Below are 27888 nucleotides of genomic sequence, written 5' to 3' on the forward strand. Positions count from 1 at the left end.
TTCGATAAAAACATGGAACACGGACTCTTCCAGACCGCAGAAATTGCAGGCGGCCTGGGAGCCCGTGAACCGTAAAAATTTGTTTGACGGGACTACTCCGTGCACCACCCTCCAGGCCAAGTCCCCGATAAATAATGGGAGGCCTCTCGCGTAGAGAGCACTCCATTGGGGACCCTCCCCCTCCTCCGGACGGCAAGATGGTGCGCCATGGCGTGTTCGGACGGCAGATGAAGATGGCAAAGTGGAGAGTGTGCAGGAGCAGCCTGTACAGGAATCCCCTCCGCGCTGAACTGAAAGGCACGGAGGCAAAAGCTCTACAACTCTTTTGGAGTAAACAAATAAACATTAAATCGTGCCCCCCCATCTGAGGGACACTCCAAACATTTCCCACGGCTCTTTTTTTTTTTTTTTGTATTTTTGTAGGTTTTTTTTGTGTTTTTTTTGGGCTCTAAAACCATAATTTACAAGTGCCCCCTATAAAAGGGGAGGGGGACACTAAAAAAACCCGGCAATTAAAACAAATTAAACTTTAAAACATATAAAATCAAATTAAAATTTGGTTGCTGGGGGTGACAATGCACTCCAGTCCCTCCGGCGTCCACCTCTCGCAGAAGGCCGCGAGCATACCGGTGGACACCGCGTGCTCCATCTCCAGGGACACCCTGGCTCGGATGTAGGCACGGAAGAGAGGCAGGCAGTCGGACTGAACGACCCCCTCGACCGCCCGCTGCCTGGACCGGCTGATGGCACCCTTGGCCGTGCCCAGGAGCAGTCCTACGAGGAGACCCCTCAGACCTACCCGCTCCCGTCCGCACAGGGTGCCCAAAGATCAGGAGTGTGGGACTGAAGTGCAACCAGAAATTGAGGAGCAGCCCCTTAAAATAATGGAACAGGGGCTGCAACCTCGCACATTCAATAAAAACGTGGAACACGGACTCTTCCAGACCGCAGAAATTGCAGGCGGCCTGGGAGCCCGTGAACCGACTTAAAAATTTATTGCACAGGACTGCTCCATGCACCACCCTCCAGGCCAAGTCCCCGATAAATAGTGGGAGGACTCCCGCGTAGAGAGCACTCCATTGGGGACCCTCCCCCTCCTCCGGACGGCAAAATGGTGCGCCATGGCGTGTTCGGACGGCAGATGAAGATGGCAAAGTGGAGTGTGTGCAGGAGCAGCCTGTACAGGAATTCCTTCCGCGCTGAACTGAAAGGCATGGAGGCAAAAGCTCTACAAACCTGTGAACATGCTTACAGGTGCGTACATTACACATGTCTTACTATGGATTGCCCAAGCACAGAATGTCCCAAATTAAATGACACAGAACTGAAATGGAGACTTACCTTCATGTAGTTTGGAAGTGCTGTCTTTACACCCAACTTCTGCCTTGTCCAACCCAGTAAGTGCCTCCAGTGAGGAGCTGAACAGCCATCTTCCATTGGAATCAGTCATTACTGGGCACTTGTGTGCGTCAGCTGTGGCTCAGTGGGCAGCACTCTCGCCTCTAAGTCAGAACGTTGAGAGATCAAATTCCACTCCAGGGATTTGAGCACATAAATCTAGGCTGACACTCTCAGTGCAGTGCTGAGGGAGCGCCGCACTGTCAGAAGTGCCGCCTTTCAGATGAGACGTTAAACCGAGGCCACGTTTCCCTCGCAGGTGGATGTAAAAGATCCAACGGCCACTACTTCAAAGAAGAGCAGGGTGAGTTATCCCCGGTGTCCTGGGGCCAATATTTATCCCTCAATCAACATAACAAAAACAGATTATCTGGTCATTATCACATTGCTGTATGTGGGAGCTTGCTGTGCACAAACTGGCTGCCACGTTTCCCACATTACAACAGTGACTACACTCCAAAAGTACTTCATTGGCTGTAAAGCACTTTGAGACGTCCGGTGGTTGTGAAAGGCGCTATAGAAATGCCTGCAGAGTCCTTTTGGTGCCAAGTTAGGAGGAGATGAAAATGTTCTAAGCAGGACCTGCACGTGGGCTCAAGTAACAGGTCAGCCAGCTGGGCCAAATGGTCTTTGCTCATTCCGGTTTCCTAAAGTACGGAGATATACTTAGCAGAGCAGCCATTATACGATATGGGACAGTTTGGAGGCCGCTGTCCCCACCTCAAGTCACCTTGATAGAAGAACTTGAATTTGTCTGTGAGTTCCCATCCGCTCCCCTATCCATGGCTCAGATTAATCCTGATGTACATTGAAAATGAGCCTGCAAAGATTTTCTCAGTTCTAAGAAGTTATGCCTGCATGGTTTGTCTATATACACTTCAGAAATAATCATTTGCACACTGATTAGCATATATTAAATTAAGGCACATCTTCCAAACTCTTAAATAATAAATTTTCCAGCTGGAAGTTCTGTTAGCCCAATCAACCTTTCATTTTATAATCCTCCCCGCCTTCCTATTACAATAATGATTTTCCTTCTCTGTAACTTCGCAACAAACTACAAGTAATTTTTTTTTTTTAAACACACACATGCACGTTGAGGAATAACGTCAACCTTCAGTGCAAAATATACCTTCGCTAAAAAGTAATCTAATTAATTTAAATGAATCATAGTAAGATGCATGGACACTTCCGATCTAATTCACCGATTAACTTAAGGTCATTTATCGCAAAAAAAAAGATTTCCATTTATGCAACACCTCTCATGACCTCAGTATGTCCCCAAGGGCTTTATTGTCAATTAAGTACTTTTTGAAGTGTGGTCGCTGTTGTAATGTAGGAAACGTGGCAGCCAAATTGTGTACAGCAAGCTCCCACAAACAGCATTGACCAGATAGTCTGTTTTTTGTGATGTTGGTCGAAGGATAAATATTGGGCCAGGACACCGAGAATAACTCCCCTGCTCTTCTTCAAATAGTGCCCTGGGATCTTGTACATCCACCTGAGAGGGCAGACCGGGCTTCAGTTTGACGTCTCATCCGCAAGACTTCACCAGTGCGGAACTTCCTCAGCCTCAACTTTGTGCTCAAGTCTCTGAAATGGGACTTGCACCCACAAACTTTTGACGAGGAGGGGCGAGTGTTATCCATTGAGCCACAGCCGACACCAATGCAAAACTGACAGTATAACTCTGGAGGCAGGCTCCACTCTCGGGGGGGGGGGGGGGGGGGGGGGCGGGGCGGAGGTCAGGGAAATCAGTGGGAGACTATCTTGTTGTGCTCATAATAAAGGATGAAACTGAGTACTGTGTACAATGAGCAAGTGTGACCTTAGCTCCTTTAATGCGATTCCAGAGTGCAGGTGATCTGCTTATATACCGTGCTCCCAAGGGATGCTGGGATCCCTTGGGACTCCAACAGGTAGGCCCTCTGGTGGTAGTGTAATACAGGTTACAAGGGGTTAAATACATAACACATCTCACCCCACTTGGTTTGAGCATAACCCAGTGCACCCAATGCTGTGTCCAATTAGGTCCAAGGGGGGTCGCCGGGACCTTTATTAAAATGCATGGGGAGTTTTTTATTGTAATGTGTTGAGAAAGTGAATTCGCACCTATGCCCTGCTACCAAACAAAAAACATTTATTAAGACCTAGAAATTCGGTATCGCCAAATTTTGGGGGCGGTAACATTCGGGAGGTGTGAGACTTAGCGCCAGGCGCAGAAGTCTCGCCCCTCTCGGTAAATTTGGGTTACGGCCTCCGGAAGGAAGTGGAGCGCAAGCCATCCTGGAGCGTTAACGGGGCGGACACCTCGGCAGCACTGCACGAGGGGCTCCTCGCTCAATTAAAGGGAAGGGCCCACGCTGCCGACCAAACAGGCACCTACCTGGACCACTGGGGAGCTAGGGTGCCGCACGATCAGCCCAGCACTCAAGCAGAGGGACGGGCTGAGCGATCGGGGCCACGACACTGCGCAGAAATCGCATATGGAGCGACAAAAAGGTAAGGAATTTATTTTGCACTTGGCCACCTCGCCTTTAATTTTCACCCCGGTAGCGGCCGGCCGCCCGACAAGTGCCCCCCTGACGCTGTTATCGCACGGCTTTGCTGCACGGGGCGAAAGCCAATTTTGGGGGCCAGGGCACTAATGGGGCGATGCGCATGGCGATGACGTCATGATCTCTAGCCGCAGGAGATCGGGACACATGGCCGTAGTTAAACTCCCGCCCAATATGGCGGGTGTCGTCAACAGCACTGCGCCGGGTGGTAAACTCAGTTGCGCCCCGTTAACACACCCAGGGAGCGCTAACGAGAGGCGCAAAGGAGCCCAATTTCTCCCCTAAACATTCACTGGGTGGGAGTGAAGCTTTGTACGTCTCTTCCTCAGAACGACTGAAACAGCAGCTGTGAATTCTGCGGCACCGATGTCTAAAACTCACATTTAAGCGGTATCAAAATTTACACAATTTTCCCAGTTTCGTAAATGGAACAAATCTCCCATTTACCCCCTCCCCCCCACCCCCCGCTCCCCATCCAGGGAGTGGGAGAGAAAAACACTCTGTATCATACATGACAGGCAGGGTTCCAGAACTCGAGAAATCCCACCATACTCAACATATTACCTCCATCATGTTGCACTTATCAATATATGGTACAACATGTGGCAGTTTCAACACCTTTCCTTCCAAACAGTCATGAAATGCCATGGATGCCACGGTCCTTATTTTCCACCCAGTCACTCCTGCTGCACAAATAGCAGTGCACTTCAAATTAAACCGGATACTGAATCAGAGTTTTTTTTAAAAAGATAAGAAATTACTAAAATCATTATCCTCGGTGTTGGTTCGATTGGTTCACTTACATTACAAGCTAATAGTACACTAGGAACTACACACCCTGCCTCTCTTCCGCTGCTTTGTTCATGCCAGGGTGTCCCTGGAGATGGAGTCGCGGTGTCCACCGGTACGCACGCGGCCTTCCGCTACAGGTGGGCGCCGGAGGGACTGGAGTGCATCATCACCCCCGGCAGCCAAATTGTGATTTGATTTGCTAGATTATCTTAAATGTTTTTGGTTAGTTTGCAGGTTCTAGTGATTGCACTCATTTAACAAGGGGGCACTTAGTTTAATTGTATTAGTTGAAAGAGTTAGAAACTACAGTGGCGCAGAGATCTACTAGTGTATATTTTAAGTCGTACATGAGCATCACAAGAGGTTTGCAAAGTTTATAGAAAAATGTAAAAGTGAATCAGTACATAAAGTTGTTGACAGAGCAGGACTACGCACTGTATTACTTTGCATCAAAGAAGGGTGACTAAAAACAGCAAAATAATTGTCAAACTTGGCTACCTAACACAGTAACATAATTTCTCAATGACTTAATAAATAGAACACATGTATTGGACCAGTGATGTATATTCAGAATAAATAACATACTTGTGTTGCCATCACTTGGTAGCTTCTATGAACCACTGCCCCCTCCCCTGTACAACTTCTATGCACAAGTGACGTGCTTCCTGCAAGGTCCCCACTGTATTGAATTTAAAAGCTTGCTTTCACGACTGCACACTCCCATGCGCCCCGTGTAATGCAACAGCTTGTTCTCAATCAGCTCGGTGCTATTGGATGCAACTGTGAAACGCGAGCGGTTATTAATCCCAGTTCAAAAGACCAAAAAACAGCAAATGCTTTGAGAGAGAAAAAAAAAAGCTCCTGTCTACAAGTTTCTCCAGTTATCAACTCGGTTCTAGATGGAACATAGACAAGATCAATATAAAAGAGTAGAATATCGGTCACAATTAGTATTAATGAGCCAAAACTGGGCACATTTCCAATGAATTAAGCAGCATTAAATGGCAGCCGTGTGTTAGTATACAGCCCCAAACTGTTCTAGTCACCCCACTGCAGGCAGCAATGAAGTATGTGAGGGAAGGAGGGAAGAAACAGAAACAGGTGAAGCAAGAAAGCTTTTTTCCCCCATATAAAATGATCATTTAAGCATCTACCCCGTCACTGAAACTCCAACTATCGGATACAGGTTATCGTGCATTAGAACAGGATATTAATTCAACAGTTATGCATTTCGCAGCTTTCGACTGCAGTAGAAAGCCCTATATTTAGCTTCTGTCGCGTAGGCCTTGACCGAACCTGAAGGCCCCAGAGTCTGGGAACTTACCAGTGCAAAACTGCAGCAGGGAGCTGGTGTCATACAGCCCACCATAGCCAGGGATTCGATCCGCCATTCCCCTTTTTCCTTCCAAAATCCCTTTTCAAAAAAAAACCCAAAACACACAAACAAAAGCTTTTCTTCCTCCTTATTTCACTTTCTCGGGCTCCTTCGGCAGCCTCCTGTTACCATAGCAACCAGCTCACTCCAGCTCCTTCACATGCCTTTGAATGAAGGAAAAAAATTTCCTCGGTGTCTCTCGCACTGAAAAATTCATGTAGTCGCTTCCCCTGCAGCTTTTCTCTCCGAAGCCTTTGATCCTACCATCTTTTTTAAAAAATTAAAACCGACTGAGGATTAATGAAGGAATCCTATTTTTTTTATTTAAATAGGCTCGTTGCAGCACACCTAAGGATGTGTTGTGATGCTCTTCCCCAAACTCCAGCTCTCTGTGCTCCATCCATCCCAGAGAGCTCATTGGCCGGCTACCTGCATCTGAAGCTAATTTATTAACAAGCTCGCAGCTTACTTCATCTCCTGTCAGCCAATGAGCTGCCCCTATCTTAGTGCACAGCCAAACTGCTGATAAACTAGGCGTGAAATCGAATTAAACCAGGGTAGCTTGATAAATGGTATTTGATGACAATGTTCAACAACTTGAATGTTTGGGCTTGAGCCTTCGTCGACGCTGGCTTCAGAAGTTAACCGTTTCAAGCCCAGAGCATTTGGCAGAGCATCTCATCATCACTGCTGGAAAACTTTAGCTGTGAAGAAAGATTGGATAGGTTGAGGTTGTTTTCCTTAAAACAGATGAAGCTGAGAGGTGGGGGGGGCAGGGGGGAGATTTAATTGAGGTATATAAAATTATGAGGGGCCTAGACAGAGTGGATAGGTAGGGCCTATTTCCCTTAGCAGAGGGGTCAATAACCAGGGGGCATAGATTTAAAGTAACTGGTAGGAGGTTTAGAGGGGATTTGAGGGGAATTTTTTTCACCTAGAAGGTGGTGGGGATCTGGAACTCACTGCCTGAAAGGGTACATAAGAACATAAGAAATAGGAGCAGGAGTAGGCCATACGGCCCCTCGAGCCTGCTCCGCCATTTAATACGATCATGGCTGATCCGATCATGGACTCAGGTCCACTTCCCTGCCCGCTCCCCATAACCCCTTATTCCCTTATTGGTTAAGAAACTGTCTATCTCTGTCTTAAATTTACTCAATGAGCCAGCTTCCACAGCTCTCTGAGGCAGCGAATTCCACAAATTTACAACCCTCTGAGAGAAGAAATTCCTCCTCATCTCAGTTTCAAATGGGCGGCCCCTTATTCGAAGATCATGCCCTCTAGTTCTAGTCTCCCCTATTAGTGGAAACATCTTCTCTGCATCCACCTTGTCAAGCCCCCTCATAATCTTATACATTTCAATAAGATCACCTCTCATTCTTCTGAATTCCAATGAGTAGAGGCCCAACCTACTCAACCTTTCCTCATAAGTCAACCCCCTCATCTCCGGAATCAACCTAGTGAACATTCTCTGAACTGCCTCCAAAGCAAGTATATCCTTTCTTAAATATGGAAACCAAAACTGTATGCAGTATTCCAGGTGTGGCCTCACCAATACCCTATATAACTGTAACAAGACTTCCCTGCTTTTATACTCCATCCCCTTTGCAGAGAGTGGTGGGGGTCTGGAACCCTCATCACATTTAAAAGTGCTGTAACCGACAGGGCTATGGACCTAGTGCTAGAAGGTAGGATTAGGCTGGGTAGCTCTTTGTCGGCTGGCACGGACACGATGGGCCGAATGGCCTCCTTCTGTGTCGCAATTTTCTAGGATTCTATGCTATGATTCATTAGGAAAAATATAAATTGAGGTTAACATTAATTTCCTGTTGTGCTTTATTCTTCATTTATTTGTGTTGCTGCCTTCAAATATTTCACCTAATAAACAGCAGCAACACTGACAGAAGTGGGTGGGAGTAGTTACTGATTCTGACAGTGCAAGGCTGCTGAGTTGACACAAACAATTGAAGCAAGCAGCTCATGGAAGGGATTGAATGACTACTGATGTTGTTTCAGCTCCAATCACACTGTTGTCCTGTGGAACTCTTCCCTGCCAGCTTCCCACAATGGTGTTGTCAGCACTCACATTGTCTAAACAAAAAAACAGTCAAACAACTACGGATGCAGGGGGGACGATGCGAAAAGTTAATCAGAGTAGCTTTGCCCCTTGTTGCTCAGCCAGCAAGGTTCAATCTTGAAAATGGACGGAGTGAGAGCAGCGGTAGTGTGTTCCACTGGCCTCAGCACCTCATGAAGGTGTGCAACGGCCACTCCACCTTAAAAGAATTCATGCACAGGCATCTTCCACCCTTCAAGATGTAGTTCGGGACCTGGAATATCAGGTCCCTCATTGAAACACCAGTGAACTCATCCTTTTTTGGTGTGGAAGCAAGTCATCCTCGACACAAGGGACTGCCTAATACTACTACTATACTACTAATTAGCCAGGGACAAAATTAGCCAGGGTTCCTGCTCCTTATCTCTATTCGATGATTCTTGCTGGGAAGTGTGAACGTCCAAGGGCTCGATGGTGATGCCCTCCCATGGTCAAATAGCCTGCCGATAGCCATGGGCGTGGCTCAGACATGAGTAATGTTTGTGTGGGCAAGGTACTGAGGGAATCAAATATCTCTATCCCAGCAAGAATTGAACAGCTTCAGTACAGTATAGGAGTGAAAAATGATGAGAAAAAGAAAAAGACTTACATTTCTATAGTGCCTTTCATGACCACCACACGTGTCAAAGCACTTTACAACCAATGAAGTACTTTTGGAGTGTAATGTGGGAAACGCAGCAGCCAATTTGCTCACAGCAAGCTCCCACAAACAACAATGTGATAATGGTCAGATCATGTTTTAGTGATGTTGATTGAGGGATAAATATTGGCCCCAGGACACCGGGGATAACTCCCCTGCTCTTTTTCAAAATAGTGCCGTGGGATATTTTACATCCACCTGAGAGAGCAGACGGGGCCTCAGTTTAACGTCTCATCCAAAAGCCGGCACCTCCGACAGTGCAGCGCTCCCTCAGCACTGCACTGGGAGTGTCAGCTTAGACCTATGTGCTCAATTCCCTGGAGTGGAACTTGAACCCACAAGCTACTGATTCAAGAGGCGAGTGTGCTACCCACTGAGCCACAGCAGAACAAAGTTAACTGTAATTATTTTTAACTGTTCACTTTCAAAAAGGGGTACGAGGCCTCGATACAGACCAGAAGATGTCAGGTTTGATCTGGGCACTAATAGCACGTCCCATTTCCATTGAGTATAAAACAATAAATTGCTGCTGGAAAGGGAGCATTCGTGAGCATTGGGTGAGAATATGATCAATCTCGGTTGTGATGCCCTCCATGTTTGAATAGCCTGACAATCATCAAGGCTCACGGAAGAAGCAGGGCTGCTTGGGTGAGGTACTGGAGCAACCATGGAACTGTACTCCTGCTAGTGGAAATAATCTCTCCCCATCTATGTTATCAACCCCCTCATAATTTTTGAACACCTCTATCAAATCTCCCTTTAACCTTCTCTGCTCGAAGGAGAACAATCCCACCCTCTCTGGTCTCTTCACATAACTGAAGTTCCTCGTCCCACGTGCCCTTCTTGTAAATCTCCTCTGCACGGCCTTGACTATAGTGTGATGCCCTAGTTTGGACACAATCCTCAAGATATGGTTTGTAGTTATCTACAGCGACATTTGTCGTTATTGCGAAGGCCCCACAGGTGAAGACTTGAGACACACTCTCCCTGACCTGTTCAAAAGCGGGTGAGAAACGCCAAAAATCCTGAAGGTCTGTGGGGTCGGAGATGATGTGGTGATTTGTAGACAGCATCAGCTGTCCACGCCAATGAGTTGGTAAGAAAAAGCTAAAGGAATCAGGAAAGGCTGAGCATATTGGGTGTCTCGAAGAGAGGGTCGCTTGGTGGATAGAACAAATCAGAGTGAATTAGAAACGTGAATTCGTCACCAAGTCAGTTCACCAATTGTACAACTGCAAATGAATGACAAAGATGTGGAAGAGAACTGGTATCCATGGAAGGGGAGTTGGGCGCATAAAGTTGCAGTCTAACTTCAGGATCAGGCCTCTTTCTAACATCTCTATGCCGTACTGCATGCAGTTCTGGTCACCACATTACAGGAAAGATGTGATTGCACTGGAGAGGGTGCAGAGGAGATTTACGAGGATGTTGCCAGGACTGGAGAATTTTAGCTATGAGGAAACATTGAATAGGCTGGGGTTGTTTTCTTTGGAACAGAGGAGGCTGAGGGGGAGACCTTATTGAGGTGTATAAAATTATGAGGGGTCTAGATAGAGTGGATAGGAAGGACCCATTTCCCTTAGCAGAGGGGTCAACAACCAGGGGGCATAGATTTAAAGTAATTGGTAGGTTTAGAAGGGAGTTGAGGGGAAATAGTTTCACCCAGAGGGTAGGGGGGTCTATAACTCACTGCCTGAAAGGGTGGTAGAGGCAGAAACCCTCACCATATTTAAAAAGTACTTGGATGTACACTTGAAGTGCCATAACCTACAGGGCTACGGACCGAGAGCTGGAAAGTGGGATTAGGCTGGGTAGCTCTTTGTCGGCCGGCACGGACACGATGGGCCGAAATGGCCTCCTTCCATGCTGTCAATTTCTATGATTCTAAAGCCAAGTGATCTGAGCCCCTCCAAGAATCATAGGAACAGGAGGAGGCCATTTAGTCCCTCGCGCCTGTTCCGCCATTCAACTGGATCATGGCTGATCTGTATCTTAACATCATTTACCCGCCTTGGTTCTATATCTCTTAATACCTTTGCCCAACAAAAATCTAACAATCTCAGTTTTGAAATTTTTGATTGCCTCCCCCCAGTCACAACAGCTTTTTGGGGGAAGAGAGTTCCGGATTTCCACTGCCTTTTGTGTGATGAAGTGTTTCCTGACAACACCCTCTGAACGACCCAGCTCTAATTTTAAAGTGATGCCCCTTGTTCTGGTCTCCCGCCCACCTGAGGAAATAGTTTCCCTCTATCTACCCTATCATAAGAACATAAGAAATAGGAGCAGGAGTAGGCCATACGGCCCCTCGAGCCTGCTCCGCCATTTAATGGCTGATCCGATCATGGACTCAGCTCCACTTCTCTGCCCGCCCCCTTACCCCCTTATCGTTTAAGAAACTGTCTATCTTTGTCTTAAATTTATTCAATGACCCAGCTTCCACAGCTCTCTGAGGCAGCGAATTCCACAGATTTACAACCCTCTGAGAGAAGACATTTCTCCTCATCTCTGTTTTAAATGGGCGGCCCCTTATTCTAAGATCATGCCCCCTCGTTCTAGTCTCCCCCATCAGTGGAAACATCCTCTCTGCATCCACCTTGTCAAGCCCCCTCATAATCTTATACGTTTCGATAAGATCACCTCTCATTCCTGCAAATCCTTTGAACATCTCGATAGATCACCTTGTAATCATCTATACCCAAGGGAATACAAGCCTAGTCTATGCAACTCTCCTCATAATTTAACTCTTTTAGCCTCGGTATCATTCTGGTGAATCGACGCTGCACCCTCTCCAAGGTCAATAGATCCTTCCTGAGGTCGGTGCCCAGAGGCCACCTCAAAAACAGGTCTGAATGTTCACTGGCTGTGGGATAATTCCAGTCTGATCTAATGTCATGTTTTAAGAGCACCCATGTGGGTCTGTTTGGACTCCATGGCAACTTTGCATGGAGTCGTTTTAACATTTGGAGAAAGTGGAAGCCTCCAGCTGCCCTCTCCTAACACTGAAAATTATCGAGAGCGGAGGTGTGTGTGCAGAGCTCCGCTGCTGCTGCACCTCAGTGCTGATCGGACTGAGGTCAGTCTGCATTGTAACATCATCATAGGCGGTCCCTCGAACGAGGATGACTTGCTTCCACAGATGTTTCAATGAAGGACCCGATGTTCCAGTCCTGAGCTCCAATTGAAGGGGTGGAAAATGCTTGTGTAAGGATTTTTTTTAACGTGGGGTGACCGTTGCACATCAGCCACCACACGGCCTTGATGGAGCTAGGCCTTTATCCAGTGGCAAGGGTTAACCAGGACGACTAGAGACCTGCTCTGCTGCAAGGACCTAGTGCGTACACATATCGCACAGTGTGGGCTGGTCCGTGCTGCCCCTGGGCCCTCGGCTCTTCTGGGTCCCGTACCCTTATTTGTAACACTGATCTGCCGACTACACATCAAAACCAGCAGATTCAGGCCTCAGATCGATAGCTGGAATACAACTGCAGCTGCAAGCACACAGTTAAAATAACAAAATTGTACAAGCACCCTGGGGAAAAAGACTATATTTGGTGCCGTCTTTCGGATGAGACGATAAACCGAGGTCTCTCAGGTGGATGTAAAAGATGGCACTGTTTCAAAGAAGAGCAGGGAAATTATCCCCGGTGTCCTGGTCAATATTTATCCATCAATCGACATAACAAAAAAATAGATTATCCGGTATGAACACAGTGCTGTTTGTGGGAGCTTGCTGTGTGCAAGTTGGCTGCCGCGTTTCTCATATTACAACAATGACTACATTCAAAAAGTACTTAATTGGCTTTGAGCACTTACAGCGCTTTGAGACGTTCGGTGTTCGTGAAAGGCAAGTCTTTCTTCTTTCCTAGTCAATTCCCCAGATAATGTCATAAATAAAAGTATGCTTAGAAAACAGACTATCACTTGTTTTATCCACCAAGCCTTCTTTTTGGCGCCCAATATCGTCAACTTTTCCTTGTTCGTTTGACTTTCCGTACTAACTCTGGATTGCACCCAGCAGGACCTCCATCAGACCAAGAAATGTACAATGCCTTCATAGAGGATTGCTCTAGAAAGGGGACAGAGGAGATTTATAGATGTTCCCAAGATTGGGGAATTTTAGTTATGAGGAAAAATTGGATAGGCTGGGTTTGGTTTTCTTTGGAACAGAGGAGGCTGAGGGGAGATTTAATTGAGGTGTATAAAATTATGAGGGGCCTGGATAGAGTGGATAGGAAGGACCTATTTCCCTTAGCAGAGGGGTCAACAACCAGGAGGCATAGATTTAAAGTAGGTGGTAGAAGTATGAGAGGGGAGTTGAGAGGAATTTGTTTCACCCAGAGGGTGGTGGGGGTCTGGAACTCACTGTCTGAAAGGGTGGTAGAGAAAGAAATCTCATCACATTTAAAAAGTACTTGGATATGCACTTGAAGTGCAGTAACCTACAGGGCTTTGGACCCCGAGAGCTAGAAAATGGGTTTAGGCTGGATAGCACTTTTTCAGTCGGTATAGACACGATGGGCCGAATGGCCTCCTACTGTGCAGTAAATTTCTATAATTCTATGATATATGTGAATGTAAATCTGAACATCTCAAAGTGAAAGTTTTTTTTAAATTAAGCAACAGTCAAGTGAGTGCTAAAGTTACTGATAGGTTTTGTAATTGACGTTTAGAGAGGGGGAACAGATAGTGACACCATAGCGCTGATTTTGTGAGAATGGCAGAAATTGGGTTGAACTGCATTGTCCAGAGTATGGCATCTTTATGTTTATGGGGTCTGAGCATACTAATTGGCCTTTGTCAGCCGTGGCCCAGTGGGTAGCACACTTGCCTCTGAGTTAGAAGGTCGTGGGTTCAAATCTGACTCCAGGGACTTGAGCATAGAAATCTAGGCTGATGCTCCCAATGCAGTGCTGAGGGAACGCTGCACTGTCGGAGGTGCCGTCTTTTGGATGAGATGTTAAACTGAGACCTCCATCTGCTCTCTCGGGTGGACGTAAAAGATCCCACGGCACTATTTCAAAGAAGTGGAGGTGGGTTAAACCCAGTGTCCTGGGCCAATATTTATCCCTCAATCACCATATCAAAAACAGTTTATCTGTTCATGATCACAGTGCTGTTTGTGGGAGCTTGCTGTGCGCAAATTGCACTGCCACGATTCCTACATTACAATAGTGACTACACTCCAAAAAAAAAGTTCTTGGCTGTAAAGGGGAAATAGTAAGGGGAAAAAGTCACTGGTGGGCGTAGTTTATAGGCCCCCAAATAATAATTTCACGGTGGGGCGGACAATAATCAAGGGAATAATGGAGGCATTATGGTGAAAAAGGAACGGCAATAGTGGGGGATTTTAACCTACATATCGATTGGTCAAATCAAATCGCACGGGATAGCCTTGAGGAGGAATTCATAGAATGCATACGGGATTGTTTCTTAGAACAGTATGTTACAGAACCTACAAGGGAGCAAGCTATCTTAGATCTGGTCCTGTGTAATGAGACAGGAATAATAAACGATCTCCTAGTAAAAGATCCTCTCGGAATGAGTGATCACAGTATGGTTGAATTTGTAATATACTTTGAGGGTGAGGAAGTAGTGTCTCAAACGAGCGTACTATGTTTAAACAAAGGGGACTACAGTGGGATGAGGGCAGAGTTGGCTAAAGTAGACTGGGAACACAGACTAAACGGTGGCACAATTGAGGAACAGTGGAGGACTTTTAAGGAGCTCTTTCATAGTGCTCAACAAAAATATATTCCAGTGAAAAAGGGCGGTAAGAGAAGGGATAACCAGCTGTGGATAACCAAGGAAATAAAGGAGAGTATCAAATTAAAAACCAATGTGTATAAGGTGGCCAAGGTTAGTGGGAAACTAGAAAATTGGGAAAATTTTAAACGACAGCAAAGAATGACTAAGAAAGCAATAAAGAAAGGAAAGTTAGATTATGAAACTAAACTTGCGCAAAACATAAAAACAGATAGTAAAAGCTTTTACCGATATATAAAATGGAAAAAAGTGACGAAAGTAAATGTTGGTCCATTAGAAGATGAGAAGGGGGATTTAATAATGGGAAATGTGGAAATGGCTGAGACCTTAAACAATTATTTTGCTTCGGTCTTCACAGTAGAAGACACAAAAACCATGCCAAAAATTGCTGGTCACGGGAATGTGGGAAGGGAGGACCTTGAGACAATCACTATCACTAGTGGGGTAGTGTTGGACAGGCTAATGGATCTCAAGGTAGACAATTCCAATGGTCCTGATGAAATGCATCCCAGGGTATTAAAAGAGATGGCGGAAGTTATAGCAGATGCATTCGTTATAATCTACCAAAATTCTCTGGACTCTGGGGAGGTACCAGCGGATTGGAAAGCAGCTAATGTAACGCCTCTATTTAAAAAAGGGAAGACAAAAGGCAGGTAACTATAGGCCGGTTAGTTTAATATCTGTAGTGGGGAAAATGCTTGAAGCTATCATTAAGGAAGAAATAGCGGGACATCTAGTTAGGAATAGTGCAATCAAGCAGACGCAACATGGATTCATGAAGGGGAAATCATGTTTAACTAATTTACTGGAATTCTTTGAGGATATAACGAGCATGGTGGATAGAGGTGTACCGATGGATGTGGTGTATTTAGATTTCGAAAAGATATTCGATAAGGTGCCACACAAAAGGTTACTGCAGAAGATAAAGGTACGCGGAGTCAGAGGAAATGTATTAGCATGATAGAGAATTGGCTGGCTAACAGAAAGCAGAGAGTCGGGATAAATGGGTACTTTTCGGGTTGGAAATCGGTGGTTAGTGGTGTGCCACAGGGATCGGTGCTGGGACCACAACTGTTTATAATATACATAGATGACCTGGAAGAGGGGACAGAGTGTAGTGTAACAAAATTTGCAGATGACACAAAGATTAGAGGGAAAGCGGGTTGTGTAGAGGACACAGAGAGGCTGCAAAGAGATTTAGATAGGTTAAGCGAATGGGCTAAGGTTTGGCAGATGGAATACAATGTCAGAAAATGTGAGGTCATCCACCTTGAAAAAAAACAATAAAAGGGAATATTATTTGAATGGGGAGAAATTAGAACATGCTGCGGTGCAGAGGGACCTGGGGGTCCTTGTGCATGAAACTCTTTTAGGAGTCCTTGTGCATGAATCCCAAAAAGTTAGTTTGCAGGTGCAGCAGGTAATCAGGAAGGCGAATAGAATGTTGGCTTTCATTGCGAGAGGGATGGAGTACAAAAGCAGGGAGGTCCTACTGCAACTGTACAGGGTATTGGTGAGGCCGCACCTGTAGTACTGCGTGTAGTTTTGGTCACCTTACTTAAGGAAGGATATACTAGCTTTGGAGGAGGTACAGAGACGATTCACTAGGCTGATTCCGGAGATGAGGGGGTTACTTTATGATGATAGATTGAGTAGACTGGGTCTTTACTCGTTGGAGTTCAGAAGGATGAGGGGTGATCTTATAGAAACATTTAAAATAATGAAAGGGATAGACAAGATAGAGGCAGAGAGGTTGTTTCCACTGGTCGGGGAGACTAGAACTAGGGGGCACAGCCTCAAAATACGGGGGAGCCAATTTAAAACCGAGTTGAGAAGGAATTTCTTCTCCCAGAGGGTTGTGAATCTGTGGAATTCTCTGCCCAGGGAAGCAGTTGAGGCTAGCTCATTGAATGTATTCAAATCACAGATAGATAGATTTTTAACCAATAAGGGAATTAAGGGTTATGGGGAGCGGGCGGGTAAGTGGAGCTGAGTCCACGGCCAGATCAGCCATGATCTTGTTGAGTGGCGGAGCAGGCTCGAGGGGCTAGATGGCCTACTCCTGTTCCTAATTCTTATGTTCTTAAAGCGCCTTGAGACGTCCGGTGGTCATGAAAGGCCCTATATAAATGTAAGTCTTTCTTCTTTAATATTGATGTTTAACCACTGAACAAATTAAAATACCGAATCGGCTCCTACATGACCATGTCCATCCAGACATGCATTTAAATTATCTTTACAAGTCAAGGAAAGATCACTGCGAGAGAGCCTATGGGTTGGGAGTAATCAGGGATGAATAGCCATGTTTCAGGAAACAAGCTGCAATATAATTGGGACAGGTTTGTGAAATAAGTGTCATATTTGAGTGCTGAGCCCAGATTTCGACTGCAGGTCTTGCTGTAAAGAAGGTTTGACTAATCCAAGATGAGTAACCATTGCTGCATCCCCACTGAAGCCAGAAGTCAAAGGAGTGCATCAGTAATGAATGTCTCGCCACTTGGCAACACCGATGTGTCGTGAGAAATTCAAGTTTATCTTTTCATTTCTCAGCCCTTCTGTTCGTCAGGAACCGACTTCTGTGGGGCATAAATTACAGCAGCCCTCTGGCATTTTCCTATACTGGCCCTTCTTCACGTGTGAGCAGCCAAGCCACTGAGAGGTGTCAGACTATTCAATCATGAAAGCCACCACAGCTGAGCCATATCCCATCCTCACCCAGTGGCCACACATGAACACTTTCTGTCAGGGATCACTGGCCAATGGTTGCACAATTGGAATTCGGGTTGATTTCCCCTTCCCCGCCCCTCCCCCCCAGTCTTCCCCCCGCCCGCCGTCCATTCCCCACCCCCGCAGCCCTCCCCCTGCCCCTTTCCCACCCTTCCCCCTTGCCCCTTCCCCATCCCTCTCTGCCCCTCCCCTTCCCCGTTCCTCTCCCCCCGCCCCCCTGTCCTTTCCCCATCCCTCTCCCCCGTCCCTTCCCCACACCACAGCCCCTTCCCTACCCCACACCTCCCCCCCTTCCCCACACCTCCCCCGTCCCTTCCTCACCCCTCCCCCGTCCCTTCCCCACACCTTCCCCATTACCCCACCCCCTTCTCCACACCTCCCCCCGTCCCTTCCCCACCCCTGACTCCTCGGTTTAACATCTCATCCGAAAGACGGTCATCTAACTCAGCAGACTGGTGATACAGTTGGGAACTATCCTGGACTAAGCACCATAAGGTGCAATACCTTAATCAAAGCCCATTCTTGAACTGAAGCTCAAGTTGAAATGGCCAACGAGAAGCTCCACTGAAAACAGATATAAAGCAGAACGGCAATTTCTATGTATCTCTTCTTCTTCTTCGGCAGCCCCGCAGCGTCGAGGATGACTTGCTTCCATGCTAACATGACTAATGTCATGTTAGCATGGAAGGTGACTGATGAGACCAATACGGGACCTACAGTCTCTGTCACAGGTGGGGCAGACGGTGGTTGGAGGGACGGGTGGGTGGGGTGTTTGGTTTGTTCTGCGCTTCTTCCGCTGTTTGCGCTTCGCTTCCGCATGCTCCCGGCGAAGAGACTCGAAGCGTTTGGCGCCTTCTCAGATGCTTCTCCCCCACTTTGAGCGGTCTTGGGCCAAGGATTCCTAAGAGTCGGTGGGGATGTTACATTTTTTCAAGGAGGTTTTGAGGGTGTCCTTGAAGCGTTTTCTCTGCCCTCCTGGGGCTAGCCTACCGTGACGGAGCTCGGAGTCGAGTGCTTGTTTCGGGAGTCTAGCATCGGGCATGCGGACATTTATCAAAACATGCACACAGATATGTAACACATGCTTATATAGAACAGCATGCTCCAGTCGAATAAGGTTACATTAAATTTGCAACTTAAGAAGATAAAACAAGTAATAAGTAATCACACATATTTATAGCTCCTGCAATTATTCTATAATAACAGAAAGAACGGTTGTGTTACAGTCTGTTACAAGCTGGCAACTCACTGTTGGGTTACAAATTAGTTTCTCTTGGAGTTTATGTTGTTATCTGAGTTCCTCAACTAGTCTACTGCCTTGTAACACATTCCGATACAGCTGTTCCTGTTTGTGTAGCAAACCTGACGAGTAAAATGCTTGAAAATACTTAAGAAAAGAGGTCTGATGCTAATAATATCGAAATATATAATTCATAGTTGTAGTAGCAATCAGGAAAATAGTACAATCTATGAAGCTCCGGTTCACTTTAAGTAATATTAGCATATTTCAGTCACACTCTGTGAATAACATGCACCAACACATCCTCAGGGAATGATCACTCCAAATTCCCATGTGCTTGCTCCTACTTCAGGTCCATCAATCCCAGCTTCTTAATTATGACAATTACATTCAATTGGCAGTCTTGGGCTTTAATGGCTATGCAGCACGTACAAGTGACTGGCGTTGGAAGAGACGCCAGACACTAAAAGAGTTGTGCCAAGGAGAGGGAGAATGAGCAGAAGAGAGCAAGCAACCAGCCTTTTCATATAGAAAATGGAACAAAATGCTCTGCTGCTTAAAAAGAAGGCAGAGAGAACAGATGAACAGCGGTTTGTTGCCGCGGAGGGGAGGGAGGGGAAGGAGACAGCGGGTTGTTGTTGTGGAGGGGAGGGAGGGGAAGGAGACAGCGGTTTGTTGCCGCGGAGGGGAGGGAGGGGAAGGAGACAGCGGTTTGTTGCCGCGGAGGGGAGGGAGGGGAAGGAGACAGCGGTTTGTTGCCGCGGAGTGGAGGGAGGGGAAGGAGACAGTGAGAAGGGTAGCCTCAGTGCTGATGTGCTGATGGCAATGTGATTTTATAAAAAAAATTTCAAAAATTAAACAGCTACAAAGAACTACAAAAATGGCCGAGTGCCAATGTTTTTTTTCACACTGAGCATGCGCGAACGCTCCAACGCGCACGCGCAGTGTTGCCGGCAGGAAAAAAACTAATTTAAATAGTACCCGCCCCCTCCCACTTACAAAATCGGCGCGAGTGTAGGCTCCGCCCCCCTGGGCGCCGCGCCAGGCAGACAAGGAGCTGCAAAGCGCTCGGGAACAGCGCGTTTTTTTTCTGGCGCCGTTTTAGGCGTGAAAAACGGGCGCCCAGCTCGGAGGGGCGCCCGTTTTTTATCCTGTGGAAACTTGGGCCCATAGTCCCTATCTCTGTAACCTCCTCCAGCCCTACACCCCTCCCTATCTCTGTAACCTCCTCCAGCCCTACACCCCTCCCTATCGCTGTAACCTCCTCCAGCCCTACACCCTTCCCTATCTCTGTAACCTCCTCCAGCCCCTACACCCCTCCCTATCTCTGTAACCTCCACCAGCCCTACACCCCTCCCTATCTCTGTAACCTCTTCCAGCCCTACACCCCTCCCTATCTCTATCCCTCCTCCAGCCCCTACACCCCTCCCTATCTCTCTAACCTCCTCCAGCCCCTACACCCCTCCCTATCTCTGTAACCCCCTCCAGCCCCTACAGCCCTCCCTATCTCTGTAACCTCCTCCAGTCCTACATCCCTCCCTATCTCTGTAACCTCCTCCAGTCCTACACCCCTCCCTATCTCTGTAACCTCCTCCAGTCCTACACCCCTCCCTATCTCTGTAACCTCCTCCAGTCCTACATCCCTCCCTATCTCTGTAACCTCCTCCAGTCCTACACCCCTCCCTATCTCTGTAACCTCCTCCAGTCCATACACCCCTCCCTATCTCTGTAACCCCTCCAGTCCTACACCCCTCCCTATCTCTGTAACCTCCTCCAGCCCCTACACCCCTCCCTATCTCTGTAACCTCCTCCAGTCCATACACCCCTCCCTATCTCTGTAACCCCTCCAGTCCTACACCCCTCCCTATCTCTGTAACCTCCTCCAGCCCTACACCCCTCCCTATCTCAGTAATCTCCTCCAGCCCTACAACCCTCCGAGACCTGCGCTCTACCAATTCTGGCCTCTTGCGCATCCCGATTTTCATCACTCCACCATTGGCTGCCGTGCTTTCAGCTGCCTGGGCCCTAAGCTCTGGAATTCCTTCCCAAAACTTCTTCATCTCTAGGACGCTCCTTAAAACCTTCCACTGCCGTCCAACTATCTCTTTGCATGGCTCGGTGTCAAATTTTGTTTGATTGCGCTCGTGTGAAGAACCTTGGGACATTGTACGACGTTGAAGGCGCTATATAAATGCAAGTTTTGGTTGTTGCTGTTGCTCCGCATAGAAAAACATCCCAAGGTGCTTCACAGGAGTGTTTTAAGACAAAACAAATAAATTTGATACTGAGGCACATAAGAAGAAATTACACCAGAGCTTGGTCAAAGAGGTAGGTTTTAAGTAGCGTCTTAAAGGAGGAAAGCAAGGTAGAGAGGCGGAGAGGTTTAGGGAGGGAGTTTGGGGCCCAAGCAACAGAAGGCACGGCCACCAATGGTTGAGCGATTATAATCAGGGATGCTCAGGAGGGCAGAATTAGAGGAGCGCAGACACCTCGGGGGGTTGTGGGGCTGGAGGAGATTACAGAGGTAGGGAGGGGCGAGGGCCATGGAGGGATTTGTAAACAAGGAGGAGAATTTTGAAATCGAGGCGTTGCTTAACCGGGAGCTCAGGGGTGATGGGTGAGCGGGACTTGGTGCAACTTAGGACACGGACTGTCGAGTTTTGGTTCACCTCAAGTTTACGTAGTGTAGAATGTGGGAGGCCAGCCAGAAGGGCGTTGGAGTAGTCAAGTCTCGAGGTAACAAAGGCATGGATGAGGGTCTTAAGGAAGGTCTTAGAGGAGGAGAAGAAGATGGAGAGGCAGAGGGGTTTAAGGAGGGAATTACAGAGCTTTGGGCCTCAGGGGCTGAAGGCACAGCCGCCAATGGTGGAGCGATGAAAATTGGGGATGCACAACAGTCCAGCATTGAAGAAAAATGGAGTTCTGGGAGAAGTTGTAGGACCTTATAGAGCTAAGGACAGACAAGGCCATGAATGGATTTAAACACAAGGTTGACATTTTAAATTGGAGGTGATGAGGGATAGGGAGCCAATGGGACAGGGGTGATGGGTGAGCAGGACCAATGCAGGATCGGATACAGGCAGCAGAATTTTGGATGTGCTGGAATTAATAGAGCAAGGAGGATGGGAGGCCAGCCAGGAATAATAAAGGATAATCAGCAAAGGCATGAATGAGTTTGTCAACAGCAGATGGGCCGAGGCAGAGGCGGCAGATGTTACAGAGGTGGAAATAGGCGGTCTTTGTGACAGAGAGGATATGGGGTGGGAAGGAAGAGAGATTGATGGTGCTGTCTGGTGGGGGAGAGGAAAGGTTACTGCCTGCTCCAACAAGACAGAGAGGCAAGGAGCAGCAAGGGAAAATGTGGTGGGACAGGGGGAGTAGAAGGAAGATCGGTCATGGACCAGAAGAGGAGAGAGGGTGACAGAATACATTTGCTATGTTTTTCCAATACAGGTTGAACCTCCCTTATCCGGAACCCTCGGGACCTGGCCTGTTCTGGATAAGGGATTTTTCCAGACGAGGGGTGGTCACGTTAAATTGGATGGTACAGGTACTGAGCTGGCTGGCTTGGGGCTGGGAGTGCGGCAGAGATATCATGCGATTGTGGGAGTCGTCAGCGAGGAAGGACTTCAATTTGTTCATGTCGGAGTTCTGTGCATGTGCCACTCGATGGCCGGGAATGGTTCTGGACGAGGGGTGGTTCTGGATAAGGGAGTTCTGCATAAGGGAGGTTCAACCTGTACATAAAAGGTGAAAGACCTAATCGATTGGATGTGTAAGGGAATGACAGATTTGAAATTACATTTGTCTTTTTATTCTTCTTTCTGAGTTGTTTCTTGCGTGATGTTGTGTTCTAGTTCCCATATTGACGAGGTTACAATTTTACTGCCTTTCAAGGATTGAATTCTAATTTTCTTGCCACCATGCCTTTGTATGTGCAATAAATATACACAAAACGTGGCGGGTGAAGACTGAGATATTGAAACAGAATGTGTGAGACCTAAAACTCAATGTGAAACATTACACTGTAATTTGAACAGGACAAAATTAGGAGGGAGGGAAATAGATGGCATAAAATCAATGTCTGGAATAATTTTAACAAGACAACACATAAGAGTATAAGTATTTTTAGAGAAGAAAATCATCATTAGCTCCAACAAACCTGCCCCATTTTGAAAGACCAATTCCCCCCCACCCCCCGATCTACTTTCTCACCATAGCCTAGATCGTATCTCTTTCCAGAATGGCACCAAATAGTCTCTTGAGCCATTTATGTCAGCTGTGGCTCAGTGGGTAGCACACTCGCCTTTTCAGTCAGGAAAGTTGTGGGTTCAAGTCATACTCCAGGGACTTGAGCACAAAATTCTAGGCTGACACTCCCAGTGCAGTGTTGAGAGCGTGCAGCACTGTCAGAGGTTCCGTCTTTCAGATGAAGTGTTAAACTGAGGCCCCGTCTGCCCTCTCAGGTGGATGTAAAAGATCCTATGATCCTATTTTGAAGAAGAGCAGAGGAGTTATCCCTGGTGTCCTAGGGCCAATATTTATCCCTCAATCAACATATCAAAACCAGATTACCTGGGTCATTATCACATTGCTGTTTGTGGGAGCTTGCAGTGTGCAAATTGGCTGCCACGTTTCCTACATTACAACAGTGACTACACTTCAAAAAGTACTTCATTGGCTGTAAAGTGCCTTGGGACGTCCGGTGGTTGTGGAATGTGCTATATAAATGCAAGTCCTTCTATTTATGCTGCATACTTCAGTGATCGTCCCTGGTAACTAGTTCAATAACTCTATTACATTTTGGCTGCTAACTTGACTCCCTGACTCCCTTTCTTAACTCCTAACTTCTTCAATCTTCAATATTGCACATCTCCCAGATACTAACCTGCCCATTCTCTCGGGTGTTGTAGGGAGTTCGTACAGTCGTTCTGTTTTGTGTAAAATGAATTGTTGCATTGGTGCATGGTGTTGCTAATGTCACTGGGGCGCGTTGTCCATCACATGGTTTCTCACGCCATTATCCAGGCCTGGTTCAATTCCAGTGAGGAGAAAGCTGAACAAAAATAAACCAAAGTTTGTTTGAATTGTTGTTACTGCTTGGGCTGTTGGTTGATGTAATATCTAGAATCCTAGAGACGTTAGATCGGCTTGTGGATCTTCCTGCTAATGTGTAAAAAAAACCCACAGGAAATATACCTGAGGAAGCCTGTAGTGCAGGCTAATATGTTGTAAGTTATGTGCGGGCAACTCGTGATTATCCGCACATAGATCCAACGGGAAACCGTTGTAACGGGATTTAAAACTTCAGCCCGGGAAGGCATCGGGCCGCTGACGTCGGAGTCCTTTCAGCTCAGGAAGGCATCGGGCTGCTGACGTCAGAGTCCTTTCGGCTTGGGAAGGCATCGGGCCGATGCGTTCGGAGTCCTTCGGCTCAGGAAGGCATCGGGTTTTAACTTTAGAATGTTAATCGCTCTAACGGAGAAATTGTTTACCTGGCATAGCCCAATCCCCGAGGGACCCGGATAATCAAGAGTTGCCTATAATAGAGCTCCACCTAGTGGACTACTGTGGTAATGCAACTACTGGTGTAAATAATAAAGGATCCTGTGGCAAAGTCACATGATTAGTTTTCTGTTAAGAGCCATCTTGTGTGTAGTGTGCTTCTCAGTGATGTCATAAGGATATATCACAAGTTATATAATCTTTAGCACTCCAGTGATGTAAGTGGTACACAGGTTCATTCCCCCACTTTACTGAATTTGCAATCTCCACCAGAACTTGTATCTGATGTTAAGAAATTCTTTTTCACACCAAGTGTGGCTAACATGGACTTCCAGGTAGGTGAATGTAGGGTATTGTAGGTTCCTTCTAGCTGCCTAAAATAGTGTGGGCCAAATGGTCTTCTTCAGCCATGTGTCAGCTGTGGCTCAGTGGGTAGCACTCATGCCTCAGAGGCAGAAGGTTGTGGGTTCAAGTCCCACTCCAGAGACTTGACCACAAGAAATTCTCAGCTGATAGTTCAGTACTGTACAGAAGTGCTGTCTTTCAGATGAGATGTTAAACTGTGGCCCTGTCTGCTCTTTCAGCTAGATGTAAAAGATACTAGAGCAGGGGAGTTCTCCCCAGTGTCCTGGACAATATTTATCCCTCAATTAACATCATTAAAAACAGATTCTCTTGTCATTAGCACATTGCTGTGTGCAAATTAGCTATTGTGTTTCCTATATTATAACAGTGACTATGCTTAATTGACTGTAAAGCACTTTGGGATGTCAAGAGTTTGTGAAAGGCACTATAGAAATGCAAACCTTTTATCTTATGTTAAATGAGGATCTACTTCCCCACAGGTACAGAAAACTTGGGAGAGTCATCTGAACCCCAAACTTGTGCATCGCATAGCAAACAGTTCAGTAGAACTGGAGATATAATCTGCTTATTGGTTGTAATTGGTGCAGGGAAATATTTACTCTTAAAATAAAAAAACGGTCTATTCTAGCTCATCTTTAGAATTCATAAACTATCTGACTATTTGTAAAACGATTGGCACGTATAGAAATTCCTATCATTTATAAACAATTTGATTATTTTTATGTTACTAGCAGATGTCCCATGGCTTTTCTCATGGTGAGTCATGGTATACTGTTTTACAATGGGGACCGTGTGCAAGCAACAAAGTGTAACAATGGAAAGTGTCACAGGAAGTAAATGTGACTGCTCCAGGAAATGCTATAAATAAGACTGCTAATATATTTGGAGAGAATTTCCTCAATGGTTCTCCCAATCAGCTGCCATAACTTAGGTAGAAGATCAGTGGACATCCTGTTTATACGATATATCCAGTCAAAGTTATGATGGCCGATCGGGAGAACCACAGAGGAAATTCTCAGCCATCATATGCAAAAATTTATACAGGGCTTTTCATGACCTCAGGATATCCCAAAGTACTTTCTAAGCGAAGTCACTGATATAATTAGGAAATCATGGTAGCCAATTTAGATACAGCAAGGTCCCACAAACAGCATTGAAATTAATGACCAGATTATGTTTGAGTGATGCTGCGTTATATATTCTTTGTTTATTGTCTATGCGATTTGGTTGAGGGATAAATATTGGCCAGGACATCAGATGAACTTCCCCATGCTTCTTGAAATAGTGCCACAAGATTTTTTTTTATCTCCATCTGAAGGGCAGACGGGACTTTGGCTTGACATCGCACATAAAAGTCAGCACCTCCGACAGTGCGGCACTCCCTTGGTACTGTACTGGTGTGTCAGCCTAGATTTTTGTGCTCAAGTCTCTGGAGAGGGACTTGAACCCACAGCTTTCTGACTCGGAGGAGAGAGTGCTGCCCCCCCTCACCCGAGCCATGGCTGACACCACAAGAATTGTGCATTGTAATTATATTAGTTAGAAATTGTATTTATTGTTCTTATAATCCCTCTCTCGCTACTAATCCCAACATGCCTACAAACCCTGGCTTTAGAACCCAAACTAGTATACAATCCCTGATATAGAATGAAATAATTTTAAACATGGAATACATTGCTATTACGAAGAACTTGTTAGATCTGTAAATCCCACAAAAATATATTTGAGAAAAAATATTTGAAGATTGTTATTTTTGAGTACCCTTTGAAAACAGAACTTTTTTTTTAATACTTGAAGGATTTCAAAGAGGGAACTTGTAAACAAAATGCAATAAAATTACATTTTTATCATGACAATATTCATTTAAATTTCTTAAAATGTTAAATTACGCAGTATTTAATTATTTTTAGAATATCATGGCCACCAAAATACAATCAATTGCTGATTTTCTAATTTTAAACTTAATTTCTAATTATGGTATATATTTAATTTTGTTTAATTATAATTCATCATAATTATACTGATTTTACTATTGAATACTCCTTATTGTATTATTTACAATGTAATTTGAATTTTTTTTTAAAGTTTTTTTCCCGCCTGTGTCTATCTGCATGCGCATTTTGGATGACCTTTCAGACCCGAGACTTTAACCTCTTTTCCCGCTTTTTCTCTTTTTCCCTCAATGGTCAATATTTAACGTGTTGTAAAATTGTTGTGAAGCGCCCTTGGGACGTTTTACTACGTTAAAGGCGCTATATAAGTAAAAGTTAGACGCACCAACGTCAGTGTCCTCGACCAGGCCAACATCCCCGGCATCGAAGCACTGACCACACTCGACCAGCTCCGCTGGGCAGGGACACATTGTCCGCATGCCCCCGACACGAGACTCCCCAAAGCCAGCGCTCTACTCGGAACTCCTTCACGGCAAACGAGCCAAAGGTGGGGCAGAGGAAACGTTACAAGGGACCACCCTCAAAGCCTCCCTGATAAAGTGCAACATCCCCCACCGACACCTGGGAGTCCCTGGTCAAAGACCGCCCTAAGTGGAGGAAGTGCATCCGGGAGGGCGCTGAGCACCTCGAGTCTCGTCGCCGAGAGCGTGCAGAAACCAAGCGCAGGCAGCGTGCGGCAAACCAGTCCCACCCTCCCCTTCCCTCAACCACTGTCCGTCCCACCTGCGACAGAGACTGTAATTCCCGTATTGGACTGTTCAGTCACCTGAGAACTCACTTTTAGAGTGGAAGCAAGTCTTCCTCGATTTCGAGGCGCTGCCTATGAGGGATCAAGGGGTATGGAGAGAAAGCAGGAAAGGGGTACTGAAGGAATGATCAGCCATGATCATATTGAATGGTGGTGCAGGCTCGAAGGGCCGAATGGCCTACTCCTGCACCTATTTTCTATGTTTCTATGATGATCTAAATAAAAGTTATTATTAATATAATAAAACCCTTTGGTTTTGGTAAGTAGAGAAAAAAAATGAAGAGGGGGGGGGGGGGAGTCCGATTAACAAATTGAGAGGTTGAAGAATGTAAAAAATTATGATGAAGGGAAGTTTTAAGGGAGGTTTAGCAACAGCAGAACACACAATCCTCACTGGACACCGCCCGGAGACGGTGTGAGAAGCTTTCGTCCCCGACCTGCCGCCTCTCGCGCGCCATCACCTAGGCGCCAGGTGGCAACAGGCCTCGGCCAATCAGGACGCCGTTCCCATGCGGGCGTTCACCAATCAGGGCCTGCCGCTCTCGGCCCCGCCCCCTGCTGGTCGCGAGCCCCGCGGACGGTTGGTGGCAGGTGGATTCGAAACCGCGCGCCTCGGTGTTCTCGGCCAATCGGAGCCGAGGGTGGGTGGGGCGGGGAGGAGCGGTCACACGTGACCTGGTTTACATGGGGGCGGGGGGGGGGGGGGAA

General features: G+C 46.5%; 1 protein-coding gene across 1 annotated transcript in view; it reads right to left on the reverse strand.

Annotated features, from left to right (window-relative positions):
• The window catches only part of LOC139239030 (echinoderm microtubule-associated protein-like 1), a 139761-nt gene extending 116096 nt beyond the window's left edge, over nt 1-23665 (reverse strand). The window contains exon 1 of the mRNA XM_070867533.1: nt 23498-23665. Coding sequence (XP_070723634.1) covers nt 23498-23576 — 79 coding nt within the window. The 5' untranslated portion in view covers nt 23577-23665. The remainder of the gene's footprint in view (nt 1-23497) is intronic.
• Nucleotides 23666-27888: the final 4223 nt, after the last annotated feature.

The sequence above is a fragment of the Pristiophorus japonicus genome, chromosome 26 (assembly GCF_044704955.1).
Source record: "Pristiophorus japonicus isolate sPriJap1 chromosome 26, sPriJap1.hap1, whole genome shotgun sequence".
Taxonomy (NCBI): Eukaryota; Metazoa; Chordata; class Chondrichthyes; family Pristiophoridae; genus Pristiophorus; species Pristiophorus japonicus.